We start from the raw sequence: 24,976 nt of genomic DNA on the forward strand, positions 1-24,976 counted from the left end.
TAGACCAATAGACTGTCACCAATACATGTATTCACCTTCCTTTGAGCTCTTTTTTATGTATCAAGGGAAAAAAGCTTCAATAGACAAAAAAGGTAAAAGAAACCTAGTGCATGTTTGTCTGTGTTCGCCTCCTTTGCTTTGAACGGAGGTAACAAAAAGGGCGAAAGCAGGAGGAAGGAGCTGGAAAGTGTCACTTAAAAATCTACAGGGTCTGTCTGCAGGACAAAAACGATGGTGTTCGTGAGAAGAGTTCAACAAATGTCTTTGGAGGCTCCCCAAACACGGGACTAAAACTGAACATTTTGTCCTCAGAGAAACTGTCACATGGGACAGAAACCCATCAGCCCAAGAGCACCATTCTAGTGAAATATGGTGGTTGCAGCATCATGCTGTGGGAATGTTTGTCAATGGTGGGGCCCGGGAAGCTGTTTGTGATTGGTGGTAAATTAAGGCAATTTGCTGAGGAAAAGCTGTTTTCAGTTTTCCAGAGAATTGAGACTGGGATGGAATAATGACTGTAAGCACACTGGCAAAGCTGCCTTTGGGTAATTTGAGAGTTAAGATTCAAATGACTTGGAAAAGCTTATCAAAGCCAAGATCTCAATGTGTTTGAGAATTTGTGGAACGATTCAATGATTTCTGCTCGCCAGCAGAAGCCAAGTAGCCTGAAGGAGCTGGAGCGGCTTCTCCTCGAAGACTGTACAAAAGGGGCAAGTTGTGACTAATTCACAGAAACATACAGGGCTGCTCACTATATTGAAGAGGTATCATTGTCACTTAGCCATTTTTACTTGACATTTGACAAGCAAAGGTGTGTTTATGAGAGCTGGAGGAAGTTCTGCTTTTGTGCATGCTTTTAGCTGAGAATATCTGTTACTCATACTTCTATAAAGAAAGCAGCAGTCAATATATTGTATCTCTTGGCAAACAATCTCACATGTACTGCATAGGTTTTAAAAGTGTTGCCCCTTTTGCTCACTCTGAGCTGTCTCTGTCTCTTTGGACTCCCATTAAGCACCACTTCCTGGGACACATCATTCTTGATGTGCGCTGTGTGAACTGTTTGCATGTCCGCTCCCTTTGTTGATTCAGATATAAACAGAGAGTCAGCTGTCTTGGGCTCACAGATTGGTGTAAGCGCCTGTGCACACTGTGCATATGGTGAATGGAAGGTCAGGACTGGAGAGGATGAGCTCAGACTTCCAGTTCTGGGAGAGCAGAACTGCTGTGGCTACAAATAACGGATTTGAATCTTTCCATTGGGGCCTTAAAGTACCCCCCTGGGATGCTGGGATTTAAGCAGGAACAAATCTTTGGCCTCAACACCAGAGTCTCCAGCAGCTTCTTCACAAACAGCATGTTGCTCATGCACATGCTTCCTATTTCATTTTCATGTCCATCAGATGTGAAAAGAGCCAGGTAATTGAAAACTCCTTTCTGATGGCTTCTAATGTAATTTCTTTTCCATTTAAGCATTAAATTGTATTATTTAAGTCATAGTTTCTTTCTGCAAAGTGCTTTTCCTGAAGTAAAACTGCACATATGGATCCTAAACACTTTCTTTCTCCTTCACTGGGAAACTAACTTGGACCAGAGCTCCTTCTAAAACCTAAAAACAGTTTATTTCAAGCAATGATTTAAGAATATTAATGTAATCTGTTTCTTTTGTTTTTGACAGGGATGTGGTCGCACACCATGACCGTACAAGACTACCAAGATCTAATAGATCGAGGATGGAGAAGGTGAGCTGTCTCCATGGATTCGTTATGAAACTGTTGGGAGAAAAGTGTAAAAGATCCTTCGCTCACCCAACGCAAGACTTAAATAACTAGACTAAGGGGTGCTTGGAAAAAAAAAAAAGAAAAAAAAAAGTCCTAATGTGTACCTTTCAATAGTTATACTTCGCTTTCTGGTCCTGTATTGGTCACTAAATGCCTTGTTTTGATCCCTTTAGATCTCTATTTATCTGTTTGTTTTGCATCCATGTTTATTTGAATAAATATAGCAAATAATATAGCAATTTTGCATCTTTTATTAACCATTCTGCATCTTTTTATGAGCATTTTGAGTGCCTTTGGGAACATTTAGTGTCTTATTTCAGCCCTTCTTGTTATTTTTACTACTTTGTAGTCATCTCACCTTTATCTCTTCATTTACATCTCTTTTGGTTGACTTGAATTGTTTTATTGTTTATTTTTTGCATATATTTCTGTGATAAATTACACGCCTCTGGCTCTTTTGCTCGCTGTTCCTGTGCCTGGAAGGTTGTCCCCTGGTGTCACCCCATCCCTGCCCACAGATCAAGAAGTATCGCTGCGGATGCTTCAGATATTAGATAAAGTAAACTCACAGTAAAGGCTGTACTTGTATTTCTTTATTTCAGAAGTGGGAAATATGTTTATAAACCCATATTGAAGAAGACATGCTGTCCACAGTATACCATCAGGTAATGTTTTTTTTTTACTTACTCTCTAGAATTTCACGTGAAAGTGAGTGTTTTGACAGCTGTGTCGTAATATTCCCTTAAATGTTTATTCCGCAGCAGATCTATGCACAAACCATGACTTTTTCATTCTTTCATTCTTTTCATTCTTATGTTGCCTCTCAAGATGTCATGCACTGAAATTCCAGCCTTCCAAATCTCACAAGAAGATTCTAAAGAAGTTGAACAAATTCATTTCCAAAGGAGAATTGCCACCGGGAGATGGTGAGGCTGTGTATAAATTCGTAGCGCGATAGTTTAAATGCATGAAAAAGCATTTATGTATGAGCAGGTGGCGCTTTTTGATTGTGTCACAGTTCAACGCAGTTATAGTTGGCTCTTTGGTGTCTCATGTAAGCGATACTGACTTTGTGCCATGTAGGCGAGCCCATGGACTCAGTTTGTGAAGAGGCTGGGCCACGAGAGCCCACTGAAGTCTGCCAGCCGGAAATGAAGTGTGCTGCTATCGAAGATGTTCAGCAGGATGTAACGGACTGTCCTGCTGTCGCAGAAGTTCAGAAGGAGGTCGCAGATGTCAAACCTACAGGCTCAGAAACCTCACAAAATGATGCAGCGTCTGTTTCAGACAGCAGAACCTCAAGCGTGGCTCCTAAAGCAGGTACCAAATCTGATTCTCCATCATTGGTAGAAGCGATCAAACGATCGGTGCTACTTTTTTTGTCTCTGAGAATAGAGGAATGAAATTCTTCTCATTGATCAGTAATGTGATAACAGTAAATCGTTATTACATGGAATTTTATTTTTCACCGTTTTGTTTCCTCGACACTTTTGTGAGTATTTTGATTCTTACTTTGCATAAATGCCAAATATTTGGCCTGCCTTCAGCCTCTTGCATGCGAGCGGCGGGATATTGTCATGCTCATGCTTGAGATGAGATGACCAGATTTGGCAAATCCCTTTCAGTGGGGTTAAAAGAGTTTCCAGGAGCATTTTTCACACACATTTCCTTTTTTTTTTATACTTTTTTTTGTGAGGAATGCATTCGACCAATTGGCACGTAGCTTAAACCTTACAGCTCCAGACATGGTGGGAAAACTGATCTATTCATTCCCAACCAAAAGAAGTATGAATTTCTCAGTTAATTTCTGCGCCCTTTGGATCGTTGGATTGTCGATCTTCAATGTGAACGTGCGTTAAAGCTGCTGTGTACACCCCTCAGCAAAGTGTGGTTAACGAAGGGAAAAGGACCACAAAAGCATTATGTCTGACTGAGTGATGGAGTGTTGACAGAATGGCAATTCGTAATAATTTTGGAAGTTACTGATGACTTGGTGGCGTGTTGTGCAATAGAGCAAGAGCACAACACCTTGTTGAACAGTTGAGAACTCAACAGCCAATCCATGACTCCACAAGTCCCAAGATGTATGCGGAACCCTTCAGTTGTGACTGGTATTTATAACCACAATGAATAATTTACCTTGGACTTGTGGTACTTTCCCGTCCTGATTAGGTTCAGCTTTCTGAACCTAATGGCTTCTTTTACTTCTGCTGTTTTTCCGGTGTGTAGCAGCTCTGCAGTAACTAAAGCAGCACTTCTTGCCAGAGGGTGTCACTGTTCACCTTGCTATATGCGCCACTTTCCCAACGACTTGGTGAAAGAGGGCTCTGCTTCATTAGTGTTTTCAGGAGTGTGTCTGGTTTGGACTTATCTCTCATGCTCTCCTCCTTACTATCCAGCACAGGATATCCTCGCCGCTAATTCGCTGTAATGAATTAATAACACTCCCAGTGAAGAGATAATAAACTCCCATTAGACACAGGAAGAAGCACTTCTCACACATGGCTCGGCTGCTTCTTTCCTTCCAAACGACTAATGAGGTCAGCACCCATTCCTATTAATGAAAGGGCAATGGCGTACATTGGAGCGTGAATTCTTCAGGGGCACGGATTGATCCAGACGCGAACGCAAACACGCATTCAAAGATTACAGCAGTACCAGCAGCGTCCCTCTGTTCTTACGCCTGTGTAAGCAACACACTCCTCTCAGTTACAGGGAAAAAAAATAACAAGCCTTTTCGGCAGAGTGAAAGCACCCCCCCCTCCCCTAAATTCACCTCCACCTCCAACAGAAAACACCTGGACATACACAGTACTTCCTCTACTTTTATGACTGTAGGTTTTATAACTTTGGCGACGTTCCAGTTCTAGCTTGAAAAAACAAGACTCCCTATCCGTTTGATACAGACAATAGTCTCCAAGGAGCAAGTTAACACTAACGTGAAGGTCGAAGCTGTTGTAAATACGGTGTAGTGTCTTTAATAGGCAGTTTTTTGTCACATATTAAATGGTATTACATACCAGTGTCAGTGTTTAGCGATGGCTCACTGCATCCCTTTCCGCAGTACATAAACTGACTTGTACATATTTACATGTAACCCAGCAGTTTGTCACATTTCTCGACACTAAACACTGAGTGTATCTTGTGAAAGCCCTTGGAAAAAAAGGGAGGGCGAGTGTCACGGAGTTTATGAAGTGCTAACTGCAGGAGCGTGAGCTCCTATCTCCCACAGGAACTGATCTGTCAGACTTTATCTGCGCCACACCACACCTGCGCTGTCCTCCGGAGTACCTGTCTGTGTGGTCGTGAGAGTGTTTATTCTGAATTGAAAATGGCAATTATTGATTTTAAGATGAAGTATCAATTAAAAAATGGGAGCATTTGTACACCTGAGGTCTATATTTACTTTTTCCAGGTTACAGTCAGCCTTACAGCAGGAAATGAAAAAAACGTTCAAGCTATAGATTGCCAGTGATCCTGGGCCAGAATCACAGTTTCCCTCTGTCCATATCAGGAGGCGGCATCCTCCTCCTTCTTGTGACGCATCAGAAGGGAAAGTTACTAAGTAAGCTAATGGTGGCAGCTGGCAGTAGTGCAAGCAGGAAACTGCTCTCGTTTCCTTATTGCTCCAAACAGGATGTGGGCGTGTAAACTGTTGACATGGCGTGCCCGGAGAGCCAGAGGGCCTGGCATGGGCCCAGGTGGTTGTGGCAGAGGGGGAGGAGGAGAAGGAGCTGCAAAAAAGCGAGGAGGGGGACAGAAAACGGAGAACGATTTAGTAACTTTGAAGAGAGCTTGTATTATTCTTTGTTTTTTGAGAGGAACTATAAAGGGTAAAAGTGTGTTCTGTTTGTAAGAGCCTCGGGTTTGATGGGACACACAAAGCTTTATCATCATTTCTTTATTGAAAACTTTGAAAAGGGTTTACACATCAGGACATGATAACAATGGTTCTTACCAGCTCTTAAAACAAGTTGGATACAACTTCAGAAGAACAGGACAAGATTTGTGACACAGTGTCACGTTTATTTAACCCAAGTCAAGCCAGAATGCAGAAACACTGTGTGAAAACCGTCATGATTCAGTTGCACATCGAACCATCTTTAGCAGCGATAACTTGTAATCAGTCCCTGCATGACGTTGTCGGTCTCTTACATCGTTGTGGAGGAATTTTAGCCCACTCTTCTTTTACAGTGTTGCTTCAGTGAATTTAGGTTATGGACATTCATATATGCACAGCTTTCTTGAGCCAGTGTGACCTGGAATGTGCCTGATTTTACCTTTGAAGTCTGGCAAAATGTCGACATTTTCAGGACAGTTTCCCAGGAAACCCCCAGGATTTAGAAGGCTGTTTTAAATGATGCCTTAGATCAGAATGGGTTGAGGTCCCACCTAAGCAGTTGATTCAGGTAATTCAATTCAATTCAGTTGATTGATATAGCACCAAATCCCAACAAATGTCATCTGAAGGCACTTCAAAAAAGTGAAAATCTGGGCTTTGATTGGACCATTGCAACACCCCGATTCCTTTCTTTTTCAGCGCATTTGCTGTCCTTTTTTTTAGTTGATGTCCTGCTTGCTGGACCCAATTTCATCCCAGCTTTAGTCGGCTAACAAATGACCTCACATTTGACTCTTGCATACTTTGGTCTTCGTGGTGGACTCTGACTGCAAGGTGTCCAGTTTCCTGTGATTGCAGAACAAACTCAAATCATCAAATGAATGATCCTTTTCTAATTTTTTTTTGCATTTTCTCTGAGTGTTGCACGTCATCTTTTCAAAGCGGCACCTCCTCTAACCTCTAATGTGAATGGTTCAGTGCTTGCGAAAAGATCTTAAAGTCACCATCTTTCCAATTTGGTTTTAAATCTTGGTCGGAAGGCAGAAATAAAAGTGAAATTGATTACCGTCATTGAGTTCCTTCAATATTTATCATGTTAAAATGTTTAGAAGAAAGCTAAGTCAGGACTTGCACACGAAGGCAGCATAAGAATGAGTTTGAGTTTTTTTGTTATCCAGCACCTTTTGGGAGGTTTTTTGACAGTTCTGCTTCCCCTCACGCGAAGGGATGGGAGCCGATCCGAAGCGGCCGCCGTGCAGGAAGGCCAAAGACGTGAGGAAGGAGCGGCGTCTTCAGAAAGAGCAGATCAGACAAGTTGATGGAGTCCCTCCTACAAATCCCACTCCCACCCCGAACAACCAATCCAAAACCCTTGAGGAGTTCATCAGCGAGTCATTGCCAGATAATTCTTCTCATTGCCTTGAGGTGAGCAGAAATTCTAAGTAGGTTTTTTCTTTTCCTTTTTTCTATGAGTTGGAATAGACAGTTACTTATTGTAAGATTTCTACCTTTTTTAAAAAAAATAAAATAAAATCTTTCTTGGGCTTTTAGGCAGCTTAATGTTTGGACTGAGTTAGCTGAGAGCTCTCTTTCTCAGCCCCAGTGACTTCACCATGTGTTTATGTGTGCAGAGGGGATAGCTGGCCAAAACAGAGTGGAAAAACCACCTCCTCCGAGTTCAAATTCAACCGAATGACAGGCACACCACACAAACTGGGTCGCATTACCCTTCTGATGACACTAAAACCACAGCACCCAGCTCAGCCTCCATAAGAGGACATGGAAATGAAATTTTGGCAGGGAGTAGAATGTCGTCGATAGATCCCTGGAAAAGGCCCTGAGCTGAGGTTGGTAGAGTAACGTCATTCTTGGTCTTGAGCAGACTTTCGGTCGGATGCAGAGCTGAAACAGGCAGTGTCTGGTTCTTGTCTCTGTGCCCCCTGAGACATACCGGGCAAGACCACCTCTTTTAGTGGGCATGCAAGGTTATCCTTTACAAATGAAGATTTCCTATATTTTTATAAAAGTCCAATAATTGAGATGGGCCTGGAGATGACCCCTTTAGCTGTTTACTAAATGTCACGCAGTGAGAATATATCAAATTTCTGGCTTTCAGTGTTTTTCTTTTACCATTTTCATTTCCCCTTTGTCACAATTACTATACAATCTGTGAAAAAATGTGACCTCATTTTTAAATTATGCAGTGACAGGGATTACAAGTTTACATGCATGTTTAGTTGCTCGGTCCAGATTCAGCTGGGGTTCCATTTTCCACCACCAGGGGTCAGTATGACAACATGACACAGATCCCTCAGGCACCTCAGGGATGTGTGGAACTGTCCGCGGCTTGTTGTTAGTTCACCTTCCTGATACTTTTATTGCATTTTGCTCTCATGATAATTCACTGATGACACTCCAATGATATCCTAATGGTATCTTCATGATATTTTGCCATCGTTTGGTAATTAATTGTGTCCTTTACAAATTTATTCCATGATTGTGGACAGCAACGTCGTTAAGATTTAACATTTAAGGGAACATATATGTCAGTTGAATATGTACCACACTGGAAGCTGTTATTTCTTTATTCATTTATTTATTTTAAGGGAATTGGAGTTTATATTTCCATGTTTGTGTTCTCTGTCTATTGCAATGTAGATTCACTAGAAACTATTTTAGCATATCAAAAAACGCATCTCAGATAATATCAAACTAAGAAAAAAGACTGAACTTGAGCATCAACTTTTTAATAAAAAGGCCCAAAGTCTCTGTTTGACTAAAGGATATAGATGCCAAGTGTTCATATGAGCAGGACCAACTGAGGTCCAAGTCAAATAAACCTCAAGTTCAGTTCTTTTTCCTGTTCTTTCAGGGGATTCATATGGCATGGCCTCTGTGGCCAACAAAAGCTTCCAAACGAAGAGGAGCTTAATTAAAGCGAGACTTCAGGATGAGAAAGTTAAATTCTTTAGTTTGTGTGACATTAACAACATCCAGCCAGTTTTTCTTTCCACACATCTTTCTGTTAAAGTCTTTTTTTAAAAATTTTTAGATCTGAAAACGTATTAAGAAACTGAGTATGTAAGGTTGTAGATGGGACATAAAAAAAAGATGTATAGCACCGTCGCCTCACAGCGAGAGGGTTCCAGGTTCAACTCCCGGTTGGGGTCTTTCTGTGGGGAGTTTATTGGAGTCTCCCCGTGTCTCCTTAGGAGTGAGTGTGACTGTGTGTATGGTTGTTTGTCTCGTTCGTCTCTGTGTGGTACTGTGATGGACAGTCGTAACCGAGCGGAATCAGTGAGCAGGGCATCGGACGGATTTTGCATTTGGTTGCATGATAATGGTTGGACAGCAGTTGAGATGAGAAGTAAAAGTTACATGCTGTTGCTTTAGTTATCCATCCATTTTCTATGCCTGCTCAATCAAATTCGGGGTTGGGGGGGGGTTGTTGGAGCCTATCCCAGCTGCCATTGGGTGAGAGGCGGGGTACACCCTGGACAGGCTCCAATCCATCACAGGACCACACAGAGTCAAACAACCATGCTCAGTTACTTTTAGGGAGGATGTTGGAGTCACTAATTAAGCTGAAAGTTTTTGGATGGTGGGAGGAAGCCGGAGAGAACCTCCACACACACACGGGGAGAACGTGCAAACAGAAAAGGCCCCAGCCGGGATTCAAACCAGGAACCATTGTGCTGTGGCGATGGCGCTAACCACCACAACACTGTGGTTGTGCTTAATGATATACACACAGCACATATTGTCCTGTCATTCACCTGTAATATGTTCAAGTGAAGCAGGTGATACTAGCCTGCTGAAGGGCAGTCCAGTCTCTTCCAAACCTCAGTTAATATCAGATTTCAGTCAGTACCTGTGAGGAAAGGCGCTGCTGCACAGATTATGCTGTGTTCGATGCCATTATGGAATCATTCTTTTTGTTGGACCACTTATGGCCCTGTAACAAATGCTTCCTGGCCTAGTTGTAGTCCATGGGCCAGTGATTGGGGACCCCTGAATTACATGATTTTCACCTGTTTCATCATCTCATTCATGCATAGATATAAATGGCGGGTCGTCAGAAAGGTGAACGCGAGATAATGCGAATATTGAAGAGAAACACGAGGAGTTGGGAACAAAGAAAGAAATGAATTGGATCTTTTCAATTAAACATTTGTCTAAAATGTTTGTACATAAAAAAAGTAGCTTTCTGTCGAGCGACATGGTGAAGTCACTGAAATGTTCTCATGTACTTTAACAAATATGTTGGTTTTATTCATCACTTTAACTGCAAGTAACTGCAAGCCTTGCATGATAACAAATGTTTTTACTCATGTTTCTGCATCAAAAGGGAATATGACATGGCATGGCCCACATTCTGTTGCTCTTGTTCTTTCATCAGTCTCAGGCCCTGTACACACGAACCCAGGTTTTTCTCTCCGTTTGCTCCCGTCGTCCACATGCAAACGCAGATTGTGTGCCGTTACTCCGAAATCTGACGTCAGAATATGTGCCGAATTCCCAGTCGTTGACATGGCAACGGTGATAAGTGTGTTGAGAGCTCTTTTGCATGTTTGCACATAAATATACAATTCTTCTCAGACAGAAAAAACCCAGTGTCAGTCGTCAACATTCCCGATTCTTGACCAGACTCAATCGGACAGACCTCTAGTTGCAGCTTTGAGAATAAAGTGGTTGTAGTGAGCTGCTGTGCCTGGATGGCTGTGATGAGTTCTGTTCTTTCAGAAAAGTGATTTTTTTTTAATCATTAATAAAGGCGCTTTGAACAATATGACAATTATAACCACTCAAACCTTGATAAAGTTAGCTGTCACTGTGGAAATTGTGGTATTCCCGGTGTGTTTTGCTTCTCGGTATGGATGGAAAGGTTTTGGCAAATTGTGCTGTTGTGGACGTCATTTTGAAAGGATTTCTATTCCTTTCACAAACAGATGGGAAAAGCTTTGTCATTTAAAATATTGTGTTCGTGTGTACTTGGCCTGAGGTGATCAGCAGCTTAAAACACTCCTTTTTACTCCTTTTATTTGACATTGCGCTGTTATAGAATAATATGAGTAAAATCTACAGAGCAAACCCTCCAATCGAGTGCTGCATTGTGTTTTGTGAAATCCTTTAAATTCCTCTTGGCTACAACAATTGTTGTTATGTCAGTTTCTCTTGTTTCACTGGTCTTTCACACTCTCCCTCCCTTTGATTTTTCTCTTGTAACTTTCTAATCACCACTTCTGTTGTTCTCAGTGCATTTTGATATTAACCCTTGTTTGCCCGTATTCTTTTTGAAGGTGAGGCTAGTGCGCTCCAGTCCCCCTTGCCCGCAGTTCAAAGCCTCTTTCGACGCCTCTTACCAGGTGTACAAACTCTACCAGATGGCCATTCACAAGGATCCTCCTGACAAACCCTCCGAGAGCCAGGTCAGAGGGTGGTAGGCATAGGTCAACACTCTCTGGGGTACTCAGGGAGGGAGGGAGGGAAAGAGAGGGTCCACAATTCTGGGTACTTTCAGTCACATCAAAAGTGTTTCATCTTAGGCTGATCTTTTGGGAATTAATGCTTAATGTTGGCTTTATTTTATAATCTGATTACAGCATAAAAGGCGATCATTATTGAAATAGTGTTTTAAGCATGTAATGGCCATTATTATCGTTTTATTTTTATTCATGTGATATCTCAATAATGTTTGAATAATGAATGAAAATGCAGGACTGTACATAAATATCAAAATATTTGAATGATATCGGACTTAATCGTTTTTGCTTTGATTTTGATGTAAGAGTCGTGGTGAAAAGCCAAAATCTCTCCTTTTGAAGGGAAAGAAATCGAGTAACAAGTTACTATTTAAGTGAGAGTGTGTTTATAAATGCTAGAGTCAAAGGGAGAGGAAATTGAGGGGAAAATGTTTCCATACGCCACGGTTGAGAGCGGTGTTTCTCCAGGTGTCTGCGCTGGCCCTTGTTCTGTCAGTCGGGTCTCTAGTCTTGAGCCGTTTGAGGCGGCATGTTGTCAGCTGAACCCTCCCGACCTTCGCACACTTACCTCGTGTTGCGTCCAACCTCACCCCCACCCTCCCCATAGTCTGCAGTGGAATCTCATTTTACGGATAAATAGTGAGGTAATGAGCTTTTAATTTTCTTTGTGCGAGCTGTCTGCTTGACGTTGTTTACTTCTTTTTTTTTTTTCAAGGAAAGTCTGAGTTGCAAGAGCCTCTTTTTGTCTGTTCCTGCTGTTCCTGACGCTATGTTGAGTCATGAATTGCCAATCCTCTCTGAGTGATCTGTGGTTTAAGTTGGGCGGTGCACTAGCCTCATCCTCAAGATTCTCATCAGTCTCCTAGAATCTGATGGTTTGCCTGCACTGATTTTTCCTTTGTGTACAACAGTGTGATTAAATGAAGTTTGAAATGCAAAACAGACTTGCTTTGTAGTCAGCTTGTCTCAAGGCCTAGGAGACTGATATTCACCCTAAGATATTAAAGCACTTGCATAACTATTGGTTCCTGTGCTGTCCTTCCCTCCATTCTTCGTATTCCCATTCTTGAATTTATTTTCTAACTACTCACTGTCCTCGTATCCACTGTCAGTCTTTATAACCCCCCCTCCCCCCTCCGCCTCCTCTCCTCCACATCTTGTGCTTGAAGGTGAGGCTAGTGCCCGTCAACTTTGAGGACCCTCAATTCGCAGAGTCCTATCAGCAGTCGGTGGCACTGTACGCCCGCTACCAGATGACCATTCATGGTGATGACCCCAGCGAATGTAATGAGAGTGAGGTACTGCATGATTCTATTTCAACACCTGCCAGGGAGCTACTGTGAATGCTTCTTCCAGCTTCATGTTCTCTGTATTTTGTTTTTGATGACACTTCTTTCTGCTTTTGGCCTTTTGGCGCAAACTAAAAGTTTAAAGATGATGTCGTCTTAAACTTTAGGAAAGTTTATTTTGCGAATAATAAGCCAACTGAAATGAATTTGAATTGTTAAAAATTTAATCCAAACTGGTCAAATTTGAAGAATGGTAATTTTGTAGTGAATGAATGAATGAATGAATGAATGAATTAAAGGAACATTGTGCAATCTGTTTGGAGAACTTTCTGTGCAGTGAATGAGAAGCACTCTTCAGTAATAAATGGGCCAAACGATCCATAAAGTTAAAAATGGATTTAAAACTCACCGTAAACTATATTCCTAATTGTATGTGTGCACACCTTTGTTTCTCCGCTTAATATATAACTGAAAAAGGAGAAACGAAAGTCTAGGCAGGATGCAGAAATCCTGGACAACCTGAGAGGGCCTTTTGTCCCTCTGGGCTGGAAAAACAGCCTCCTCCTCCACCCATCTGCCAGCAGGCTGCAGTAAATTTACTAAATTCTCCAGCTTGTAAAAGTACGGTAATTAATAAATAATGAAAGCTGTCAGATTGGGCAGACTGTAGCAGATTCTTTCCTGGTGCCATAACACTAGCTCTATTAAAAGTAGTGTGTGTTTGTGTGAATAGCTTCAGCTCAAGGAAACTACAGGGATTGGTTAGTTTAGGAATAACATCTTAAAAAATATATAAAATGAAAGGTGTGGCGCTTCACTAACAATTCAGCTGTCTGTTGAGTTTCCAGAAAATTTTCCGTGTTGGATACCTATCGAATGTCGCGTGAAAGCACTGGATGAATTAAGGTCGGGTTAATTACTCTAACAGGCAAACTCATTCATAGTAATTCACTGGGTAAACTACCTCAGGCGTAGTATTAAGAAATGACAGAGAGTGTAACAACAGAACATGCTCTATTTTGCCTGTTCGGCTCACACATGCAGACTTTGGTGCGTTACGGAAATGTAAAGATGGAAGCAACTGACACGCAAAGCACCTTTTTCTCCTTCATCTCTTTGTGATCCGCCCTGAGGAAAAGGAGTCCGGTCAGGAGGCAGAACTGCCGAGAATGAGGCTTCTCTCTGTTTCTCCTGGATTCATCCCACTGCATTTAATTTATTCCAGACTAAACACTAATTGTTTCTACTCAAACAAATCTGATGACACACATGTCTGAACCCACCCCACTAAACTCTCCTGATTTTATTTTCTCGACGCTCCAACTTGTAGTTAACTCGCTTGTTCCATACCACGACTCTTAGAGCGCCCTCATTATTTTGTGGCATCCAAAAAAATAAAGAAGGCACATTTAGCGGTTACGGCACAATTTGATACCTTGCCATTTGGTGCCTGCTGCTGCTACCTAGGAAGTTGGGTCATTTAGCATTTGTGGAGGTATTTATTAATCCATTAAAGTATTACCTAGGGACAGAATCTGGATTAACGTCAACCTGGCCCCGAGCCAGGCAAGAGGAGAAACTGTGTGCGTGCAACTCGAATTACTCTGCCAAGATTGTACAATCATTAGACAGAATAATGTTCTAGAGGGAAATGACTTTGTTTATCTAAGGATGTGTGCATTTCCTGTCATACCATGACTGGAAGGAAGCCAGAAATATTTATTTTCCCATCTAATATTGGTGTCCTGACAAAGTTGAAGCACATACAAGCAATCTTTCAGATGCACACATGTCCACGTACACACTCCCTGCTACTCAGTGGTCTTGACTGTTGTGCTGAGCCGTTATTCAGCACCTGCACACGTGGCAATGATTCTCAGGACGGCAAACCATGTGATAAGCCAAAAGTCTTCAATTAATATTTATGGCAAGATCTGAGAAATGCCTATCACTCGAGAATAAGAAATGAATGAGAGAAAGTAACCATTAGCAACATGTTTGTGCACACCAAAGACATTCAGTGAAGCTGTCTGAGCAGCAATAGCATTGATAGCTCAGAGTCTTAAAGGGTCTTTTTTTTTTTATTGGTATTCTTTTTACCAGCTTTACCAGTGCATTGCAGCCAGGTGCCTACTGCCCTATTATCTTTGCCTTAATAAAACAATGATGTAGTTACAAGAAGTTGAGTCTACGGGTTGTAAAATTGTAAAAGAGTAAGTTTTGGCACCTTGTTACTCAGATAAATACAGCATTCTTAGTGAAGTAAAAGCACAGTGACAAGAGGTCTAAGTAGCAATTAGGCTTAAGCTGTGTCTTCGAATTGACTGTGTGTGTGAGAGAGAAGACTAATGATTCACAGATGGGTGTTTACCGTAAGAAAGGGAGAGTTGGAGAGAGAGAGAGAGATGGACTCCATGTGTTGAAGCAGAGGATGTTCTAGAAACTGCAATGGATCCATTTCTGTTTACATTTTGTTATTTTTTTTTAATTTAATCAGAGATGGAAGGGAAAAAGGTAGCCGGAATTGAAGTTCTGCTCAGATCCCCTCTGATGCCTTCATGACGGTTGACTTTGCCCTTACATTAGACCGTATCTCTTGCTGCGGCTGTGAGTGAGTTTGCGCAGGCCTTGCTGCTGCGCTGTGTGCTAAAAGAGGAGGAGAAGGGACTGTGAAGAGGAGGTGCTCAGAGCTGACGCACACTTTCCACTTTGTGTATTTGCATGCATTAAACAGCTTGAATACATGCAAGTTAACACTTACCTTTTGGCTTTTCAAAGAGTGCAGCATTTTTACCAGAAGGCCATTTTGGCTCGCTCAGTTCCACTCATACAGCAGCCAGTGCTGTTGCAAAGACCTCAATAAATGCTGTCATCTAATAACCACAGCTGTTGTTCTGTTGGTAAACCATAAAATGTTATTTTGTGAGTTTTAAACAAAAGTTTCATTTATGACCTTCGGCTATGCTGCACTTTGGGAGGCTTTGCTGTTGGTGATTTCACAGGCAGTAGTCATTGCACAGTCAGGAGTGGAAAATTACTCTTTACTGGCAGAGTTACACAGGTGGGGAAGTTGACAAGCATTTTTTTGCACACAAGCATAAATTAATGCTGACTGAACAGAATTAGTCACTATCTTCCCGCATTGGTAGAAATTGTACAAAATAACTTGTCTGTGTATAAAAAGAATAGACTTTGTTAGAAATATTAGCAATGAATTGAATTTGAGTTTAGAAACGTATAAAGTTAGAACTGTCGTGTCGTGGTGGTTAAAGTAAACTTAAAGATTTAGGAGCGATCTATTTGACAGAATTGCGATGTTCATAACTGTGTTTTCATGTTTAGTTGCAATAATATTTACGTTAAAAGGCATTTTGAGCTCATCTGCCATCTTGCTTCTCCGTGTTACTACCGTAGCCCAGAAAGGACAAACCAAATGCTGGTTGTAGTACGAGCCTCTCAGATTGTTTAGTATTGTTTGGCAGTAGGTGAAGGGGGAATTCACTTGGTTGCAGTTTGCTGTTTATGCTGCTTGATGACATCCTAGTTGCTGGACTTAGAAATACCTTCAGAATTAAGTCATTTTTTTGATGAGATTCCAGCTCAAATGGGTGTGTTTGACATTTCGTAAAACTTTTGTTTACCTCAGGGAAAAGCAACACAAAGAGAATGCCAAAGTAGAAGAGGCAGATGACAGCATCATTTTGAGCTCTTTTCTGCCAGAGAGTGACCCCATGTTAAAGGAAACTCCATTAGTGACATCAACACACACATAGGCTGTGGCAGACAGATGGAGAAACATGCTCTCTTTTTGGAGTAGGCTGTGGCCATTGGCAGAATTTTCTGTTGTACCCAAGCCAGGACTGCCCCACCTACCGAACCGTGGCTTCAGCAGTCACTATTAGAATCTGAACTGCTGTGCACAGATATACAAACAGAAGATTATGTGCTTGTGGGATTTTCCAGCAACTTCTCTAGGATCTAGGCTTTAATATAAAGATGGAAAGATGGATAACTCTCAGTACAGGCTGTTGACAACAGCTACAATCCAGGTATCAATCAGTCAAGGCACTATGAGATGTTAACTGAGATGATAGTTTGCCAGTGGACTAATACATTGTGATCTTTCAACACATATCAATATCGACTTTTAAATAGTGTTCTCATTAGTATGACCATGCATGCCAAAGCCTAACTGGTGACAAGCTATGAGGTGACAAGGTATAAAGACAAAAACCTTGTGACTGTACTGGATCTCTGTGATCTGCTCACCAGGTATCAGACTGAAGGTTGAGCATATCTGCAAATGAAGGGCACAAGCTGGTTTGTGAAATACAGTATGAACTTATAAAGTGGCGTTTATTCTTGTTCGGTTTGGGCTTAAACATGGCAGCACGCAGTGTTTGTCATCCCTCCATAGGATTCAGGCCGGCGCACCTGTAAACACACCGCTCTCAACTCTGCTGCTAAAAATGAACACAGGAAATGGTATAGATAATGGGAGAATGATTTATTTTTCCACGCGCATAGAGTCCCCCAAGTAATTGATATGTGGTGTGTATTTTATAGTGTGCTGAGAGATAGACTCTTGGCATAGGCTGCACTGCTTATTTTAGCTGTCACTGTGTTCTCCTCGAACTGTGAACCGCAGTTGATTGGGTAAATGTTTTCATTTGTGTAAATAAAGTCTTCCTTTTTATGCCCCGACTGAATGGAGGGCTATGTGACACCTGAGCCAGAGGAAAATGGGGAGGGCTCTATAGGACAGCAAAAGAGATGTGCATGTTTTTCATTTATGCCTTTTAAAAAGAGTTAGTGACTCCTTTCTCCCCCCCCCCCCCCTCTCTCTGCTTCCCTCCACAGTTCCGGAGATTTCTCTGTGATTCACCACTGGAGGTATGTATTTCCTTTGGCCTGTTGTCAGTAAGATAAAACCTCTTTTCAATATCTCTGTTCATCCATACAATACATTTTACCTGGAATTATTTGCTCCAACCAGGAGATCTTCCTGATTAGATTACTGTCATTAAGATGATAAAAATGATTTCCAGGGATGTCCAGGGTTGCAGTGTCTCATTCTTCATCGGGCACACTGAATAGGGAATAAATATACACCTCTTCTCCTGGTCCAGCACATGCTCACTTTGTTCTGTCTCCTGAAGAGCCCTCCAGCTGGATTGAGAGGGCTTAAGGGATTGCAGAAGGATGCTTTGTTTCATATTGGAGGGGTTTTAATTTAGCCCTGTCTAAGTGAAAGAGGGTGTTAGGGAAGAAAACAGTGAAATGTGGTGTCCAGATTGCATTGCGGCTGTGTTGAACATAAGGTCTTCAGAGCAGTCTTTCGCCTGGCTTTGACTGCATAGGACATACCAGCACTTCTCTCTTTGTGTGGTGTGTTACAAATTACAGGCTGATGAGTCGGTTTTACAGACTACTGACATATTACACATAGAGAAACGCGATGTCAGCCTCTGGTGCAATGATTTATGCATTTGCACATGATTAAATGTGAAAGATATTAACTGAAAAGGATTCATGGCTAATACACGGTTGTCTTTGTGATCACTGAATGAGATGAAGCCAGGCATCGCTGAGCACTCTGCAGGCCTGCTTAGCTGCATCCTTCAGAAACACCAGTGGACCTGTTGGGTCAGGACTATTACACCAGCAATTAGACCCAAGATGGGTACTTATTACATCCACTTTAATAGGATTGAGGTCCAGGCGCACACACGAACTGTCGGACACATACACAGCCTCTCTGCTTTGCCCTACGGGCCCCCTCAGGTCTTCACTAATGAACATCATTAGTGTTTATAGGAAACAAGCTTTTATCACCTCGTCAAGGCTGGCGACCAGGCACACTGAATTACACAGTTCAGCTCACATACACATACGTGTTCACACTGTGGCGCGCTGCCTCGCATATTTTCCTGCCTTCTGTTTCTTCCTCTCACATTGGTTTCGGGCGCCATCGCCTTTCATTTCGCTTCCTCTTGCACAACCTTTTTTTAATTTTTTTTTATTTCTCTCAGCGATCTCCTGTCTCTGAATTATTATGCATGAAAATCTGCACTACTCTGCGTGTTTTTCTCCATCTGTCTCCAATCAGAGCGCTATTAAAGCGCACACACACACACACACACACACACACACACACACACACACACACACACACACACACACACTCACTCTCCACATGGACCTGCAAACTGTGTGGTTCAGCTCACATGTAAGCCTGCATTTCTATAAATGTATGCAAACTGCAAGCTTCCAAATCCAGCTGCAGGTGTTTGACTTGTTTGTTTGTTGCTCTGTTCCATTTCACCAAAATTGCAGAGGATTCATGCTGAAACTTGGGTAATTAGCATCACCTGGCTCTGATTGCTCTGTTCTTTTCCAGTACATTTACACACAGAAACGGAAAGGAGAACACATTTGTGCTATCAGAGCAGCAGTGGCATGACGGTTACATACAGACATGATGAGCAGCAGTCATGTACATGCCTTGACTTTGCTGAGGTCAAAGAAGCACATGTTGGGGGTAATCTGGCTTTTTTGGGTTGCTTGGAGTTCATCCACCCCTTTGGTTATTAACAGGATTGGTGGGCAATTAGTCATGATGATATGTTATTTTTCTTTTTTAATGTGAGTTCTTGGCCGCTCCCTGAAACTGTCCTTTTTGTGTCGGAAGAAACTGACTTATATATTTTGTATGCAGCGGAACATCTGTGAGTGAAAGTCGGAGAGTTTGAAATGTGTTAGTTAGACATCTGCTGTTGCTCAGTGCAAGAATCATAACCACATCTTTTGTAGGGCAAGTCTGACAACTTTGTACTGTAAATCTTTACAAGTCAAAGGCTTGTTAATCTGTTTATACTCAAAAGTAATTAAAGGTATAGTTAATATAGGTAATGTTTTGACTGAAATACATGTTTTTTTCGTTAGTGCTTCATTACCTTACAGGTTATCTTTACCCTAAACCTAACTATAGTAGCCCAAAGCAGGCAAACCAAACACTGAGTCCAGAGCTTGCGTTTCACATTTATAAGGATGGGTGGGGAGGGACGATCACTTGGTTGCAATTTGCACTTTGCACCTCTAGAGGTCACTACATTCTACACATTGGACCTTAAATGGATGCACTGTGTGATGTAACACATTTTACAAGTAAAAACCTACACAAATCTGAGCATTACACAATTCTGTCACAAGATTCAATGTTTCTGTATTTCTTCTAAATAATATGATGTGGGTACATATCAAACCATTTCCACTCTTATTCGGCTTTCTCTGCTGCAACATTCGTGATTCGCTTATCTTACTTGTTTTTAATATCAGGTTAAGTTTCTCTAGGAGCACTGATCGGATGTAGCTGCAGTTGGGATCTCATTCAAATATTTTAGAATATCAGGGTAAAGGTGAGCTTCTTTGCTTTGTACTACATGTGTCATCTTGCAAGTCAAATCTCTTCCTTTTTTTTTTACACTTTTTAAGATCATCATTAAAGATCGTCATTAAAGATATTGGGGATTAACTGTATAGTTACAGCAAACACATAAAACTTCTAGGATGTGTCTGAAATACATTACTATATACTTTATATACAAACTTGTTTTTGATTAGTTTACTTTGTTTCATTGTTTTTATTCAGTAAAAAAAAATAAATCTTAAACATAACATTGAACAGGTTGAAGCCAACAGCGTTATACAGCGTTCCCTGACTCTTGTTATGTATGCTGCTCACATGGTCTTCAGTTTAGGCCATATGTGAGTGATTTGGGGCTGCTGGGGAAGCTCTCGGGTGGTTTGAAGTGTTCAAGGGAATGTTAAGATTGTTGTCACAGTGGCAAGGACACAACTATTAAGCTGTTGCTTGAGGTGGTGCACAGGTCAGTCAGACAAGATCAGCCTTGAGCACAGTATGAGCTTATAAACAAACGTACGAACCCAGACAAGAAAGTCATTACTTGTCTTGCCCCAGCATTCACATTCGTGTAATTTTGCTCAAGTAAGTATACGTGAGGTGGGGTAAGAAAAATCCCCTCTTGCTCTTTCCTTTTACTTACAACTTCTAAATGAGAGAGTGGGGCCTCTGACAAAGACTCCAGTGTTTCTGGGGCAATTGGTGCCAAGAAATAACAGGCTGCTGCTTACAAAGACGGACAGTTCACTCCACTGTGGGCACACACTGCCGCGTAGAGTGCAGCGCCTGATCCAGATTTGGTGCCTGTCACCCTTCAACTTCCCCAGCTTCCTGTCCAAAAACAAATTTTCATTTTTATTCTTCACCCCTCTGTCTTTTTTGCTGTCCACCCAACGGTCCATGCACACACACAAAAAAACTAGGACTTTGGTATTCATCGTGTCAGACAGCTAGTCATGTCTGCACGACAGAAAATATTTTCTTTTTACCAATTCTACTTAAGAAAACCATCAGCTCTTGGGGATCACAGAGCTGCAGGGAGTGTGTGTGTGTTTGTGTGTGTATGCGCCTCAGAGTGTGGGCCCAGTGGTGCACCGGATTACTCAGCTAGCTCTCTGTGTTATGATAACTAGCAGCGTCTGCGCTACTTAACTGTGTCCAGATGAACGTTGGTGAAGGAGTAGGGTCCTGTTACTAGTGCACTGAGGAAAGACACACACACAAACATAAAACCAATACCCTAGCTTAATATGACTTTTAACCCCAACCCCAAGCCTCTAGTCTTAAGCCTCTGTGATAAAAGCAGAAAAGTAAATTGATTGCAAAACCCAGCATGTGAACCCTTATGAGAAACGCTATGTGTGTCAAAAACTTCAGTGTTTTGTTAATAGGATTGACTCAAGCTCACGGGTGCACACCTACACCCACATTCTTTTAAGCCACATGGAGAGAGCAGACGTAGACTTTTAGGACTAAGCTTGGCAACACTCCACCACCGCGCAGTGAAATGTATTTTGCTCACGCAGGGTCTTTTAATAAAAACTCCTCTCCTGGAGTGTTTCTGTGGCCAGTTCTTCACACCGCCCAGCCCCAGCTCCTCCTCACTGCTCCAGCTTTCACTCCACATTTGGGAGCCATTAGCAAGCTGAATGTGAGGCTACTGTACACCCCCACCCATAATGCATGAGGCCTGGCAGGAAAAGACCAGGGCTATAATACATCATCATACAGGTGTGTGTGTGTGAGTGTGAATCAGAACAAGAGAGTCGACATTGTCCTTCTAAATGCCAAATTTTTTATTTCACTTTGATCTCTTTGTTTTACATGCAAGCGTTCTTTCATCCAAGAATATCACTTGTAACTTGATTTTCTTTTTTTTTTACCCCCTTTTGTCTTTACCCAGGCAGAACATTCTCCAGATGGTCCTGAGGTGGGATACGGCTCCTTTCACCAGCAGTACTGGCTGGACGGGCGCATTGTGGCAGTGGGAGTGATTGACATCTTGCCTACCTGTGTGTCCTCTGTCTACCTGTACTACCACCCAGACTTTGCCTCTCTGTCTTTGGGCTCCTACTCCGCTCTCAGGTGAATGGCCGAGCCTTTCCGTTTCATAAAAAAGGAAAACCAAACATTTTTGCTGATCATGAATATGTCGAACTGTGGTGGAGATGATCGAGGATGTATTGCTGTCGCATGTTTGGTTTACTGCAACTTGGCACCATAATTTACTTAATTTACTTGTGCAAAATTGCTTAAATGTCACATTATTCATAACTGCCATTAAGTTTTTTCACGCACCACCAAAAGCAAACTCTTTAGAGAAGCAAAAACTGAAAGTACGGACCACATAGAAACCCTAGGAAACGAAAGTGGATACACCTGTCATCACTGAAAGACACGTTAGAGAATGTGTGATCACTTATAGTAACAAAAAAGACAATTGAGAACATCTGTGATATCCAGTTGGCCTTACTAAATGGACATAACCTGTGAAGTGACCTGTGAGCTCCACAGCGATCTCAGTTTTGGACTTAAGGTCCGTGTCCATCTGCATGTCATTATCAGGGCTGGACATGGAAAAGAATCGCCCGAGGAAATAAAAGATAAGATCGTTGCGTGTCTGATGGTGCTGATCAACTGAAAATCAGTGGAATTTGCAGGTGTATTTACAAGGTATAGAACAAGCTGCACTGTAATAGCTATTTAATATTTAGAGCTTCGGTGCTCTGAAAAACAAATGAGCGCTTCAACACTGGCTGATAAAATGACTCCAGCTCTCACGAAGCTTGGCAAAGGAGGAATATTCTAGCATGATAACACTGATAAAATGTGTACTCACTTTGTCTGTTGTATACTGTATCTTGTATTGTGATTTGAAATTAATTTGTGAAATACAACACGTGGAGGATTTGCATGCCTTACAATGTGGAGCATTCGGTTCTTTTGTTGTCTTGCCTAATGTCTTTGTTCTTTGATCGTTCCGTGCTTCCCGTTCTTTTATGTTTGCCCTCCCCTCAACCTGCTCTCTTTCTGGCTCTTCTTGATCTTTTCGCCTCCGCCCAAGTTCTTTTAGAACTCTATACCATACCATAAGCACCATAAGTCTTCAGGTCAGCAAAAATACCTCTTTCTTCACACTTTATTGGATGCGGCAGGGCTCTGTTTGTGCTTCAGCTGACGACAGTTCTCTCTTCCAAACTGAAATAAGAGCACGTACTCTGCAGGCAAACATATCTGCCGTTTCCTGTAAAATGTAATTTAATATTGTGAGAAAGGTTTTTCTTTTTTAAGGTTTTTCAGTACAGATGTGGGAGACAGGGAGATCTCTGCTTCAGGATCAGTGTCTTAGGTGTTTTGCGAGGAGGGTTTCAAGTGTTTCGGCATGTGTGTTGATGTAATCATGCACTAAATCAGTGCAGCTGAGGTCAGAATATTTGTCACTGCTCACACAGAGGGAACTCCCTGGTCATCCTAAGTACACAGTCCCCCATCACTTATGTTAAGAGTCAGAGTCCAAGAGTAACACAGAGTGATGGGTGTGTGAGGGAGGCCTTGGAGAGGGGAGCCAGCACTAGTAAAATCCTCTCATTTGTTTACAGACACTAGTGCACAGGTCTTTGATCCGGTCTGGACTCTCAGGACTCTACTTGGCTTTGTTGGCTTGGCCCAAAACCTACTGTAAAGCATGCAGGTGCTTCCGCCACCCCCTCCCCAACCATCTTACCGTCACATTAGGTGGTGTTCCCGATCTACAGCTAGCCAGCAAGTGCACTCCAGCATATACAAATCACAGACTTTAAGTGTAAAAGAATTAGGATGATTTTGCTCTTTCTTAGTAGGAGAAGATCATGGAAAGTTCTGGAATTTTTAGAAATACCTCAGTGGGGGCCATGACTTTTAGGAGATAGTTGTCCTGTCATGATTTAAAGATATAAAGCATTCCATATGTTACTCTTTAGGTAAATTAGTATTTTATTACAAAATAAACTAAAAAAAAAACAGTGTAGTGCTGTGCATATAACCAACATCTGTACATGTGCAGAAATGTAATTCAGCAGTGAAACAGGAGAGGGTGATGTTGGGGGAACTTTCTTGCAGAAGTGTAGCTGCCTCTGCCAGGGCCTTGAGGACCAGAGGAGGAGAAGCAAAGGGTTGCATAATGAGGTGTCTGAGGGTCTGTATGAAGGAAACACAGCTGGTGTCCAACCTGGATCACTTTCTTATTTTCATCCCAATTCTGAACCAAAATATTCAGTATTTGTTGTCTGTGAATTTGATCCAATACTTTTTAGATTTGGTTAATAGTTTCCTGGAAACCATAGAACAGCTTCTAGACTTGGGTAAACCACACTGGATCAAAACTATTCTACATCTGAATTGCTTAAAAAGAAGAAAAAAAAGAAAGAAAGAAAATCAGCTTTTGAAATAAGTAAGTCAGAACATAACACAAATGAAAAAAAAAACTATTTTTGTAGTTTTTGTTAATGTAATGATTCCATAAAGCTTCAGTAAGCAACTCACGGTATGCACTATTACGGGCCCTTTGTGTCTGGGTGTGTGTGTATGCACATCAGTATGAGGGAAGCTGTGCGGGAGCAGAGGGCTTGATAATTGGCTTGTGCTGGAGTGTCAGATGGCTGAAGAGGGGATAATGGCGGACTCAAGCTGCTGCCATGGGGGTGAAGTTGGGGGTGTGAAGGCCTCAAGTAAGGGGGGGACATGGCTTTTTGTGAATGGGCCCCTCGTCTCTCTTGACCCCCCCTCCCCCAATTCAAGCCTGCCGGGCCCTTTTGTGGTGAGGGGATGGGAACCCAGGAACCTGGCAGAAAGCGGGTGACCTTCTAGCACCTCGCTCTAGCAGCCTCTCTTCTCCGTCCCTTTCTCCGTCTTGACCCTCCTCTTTTATATTCTCCTCCCGCTCGCTGTCTCCCTGTGTCTCTCCCCCCCCCCTCGCCTGCCTTGCTTTGTCCCATGTCTTATTTTTCAGTGCATCTATTTTATTTTAAGGCCTCTTTCTCTGTCTCTCAAGTATTGTAAGAAAGGGAATTCTCCCCCTTCCTTTAAGCGGGTGAAACACAGAGCAGTGGAAGGAAGAGTGAAACAAAAAGGAGGAAAAAAAAGAGGAGCTGGAATTTAGTTATGGAAGAGCAAAGGAAACG

The 24,976-nt window shown here is 42.0% G+C and overlaps 1 protein-coding gene across 3 annotated transcripts in view; it reads left to right on the plus strand.

Annotated features, from left to right (window-relative positions):
• Positions 1-24,976, plus strand: part of LOC140313276 (arginyl-tRNA--protein transferase 1) — a 45,806-nt gene that overhangs the window by 2,326 nt on the left and 18,504 nt on the right. Inside the window, exons 2-9 of one of the 3 annotated variants that reach the window (XM_072391322.1) lie at positions 1,679-1,742; positions 2,384-2,446; positions 2,610-2,707; positions 2,865-3,101; positions 6,848-7,047; positions 10,923-11,051; positions 17,255-17,287; positions 21,721-21,902. In XM_072391322.1, coding sequence (XP_072247423.1) covers positions 1,679-1,742; positions 2,384-2,446; positions 2,610-2,707; positions 2,865-3,101; positions 6,848-7,047; positions 10,923-11,051; positions 17,255-17,287; positions 21,721-21,902 — 1,006 coding nt within the window. Of the gene's footprint in view, positions 1-1,678; positions 1,743-2,383; positions 2,447-2,609; positions 2,708-2,864; positions 3,102-6,847; positions 7,048-10,922; positions 11,052-12,274; positions 12,404-17,254; positions 17,288-21,720; positions 21,903-24,976 lie in introns of all 3 variants that reach the window. The other 2 variants (XM_072391323.1, XM_072391324.1) reach the window with 2 other exon arrangements.

Source organism: Leuresthes tenuis, unplaced genomic scaffold (genome assembly GCF_036924035.1).
Source record: "Leuresthes tenuis unplaced genomic scaffold, fLeuTen1.0.hap1 SCAF_8, whole genome shotgun sequence".
Lineage (NCBI taxonomy): Eukaryota > Metazoa > Chordata > Actinopteri > Atheriniformes > Atherinopsidae > Leuresthes > Leuresthes tenuis.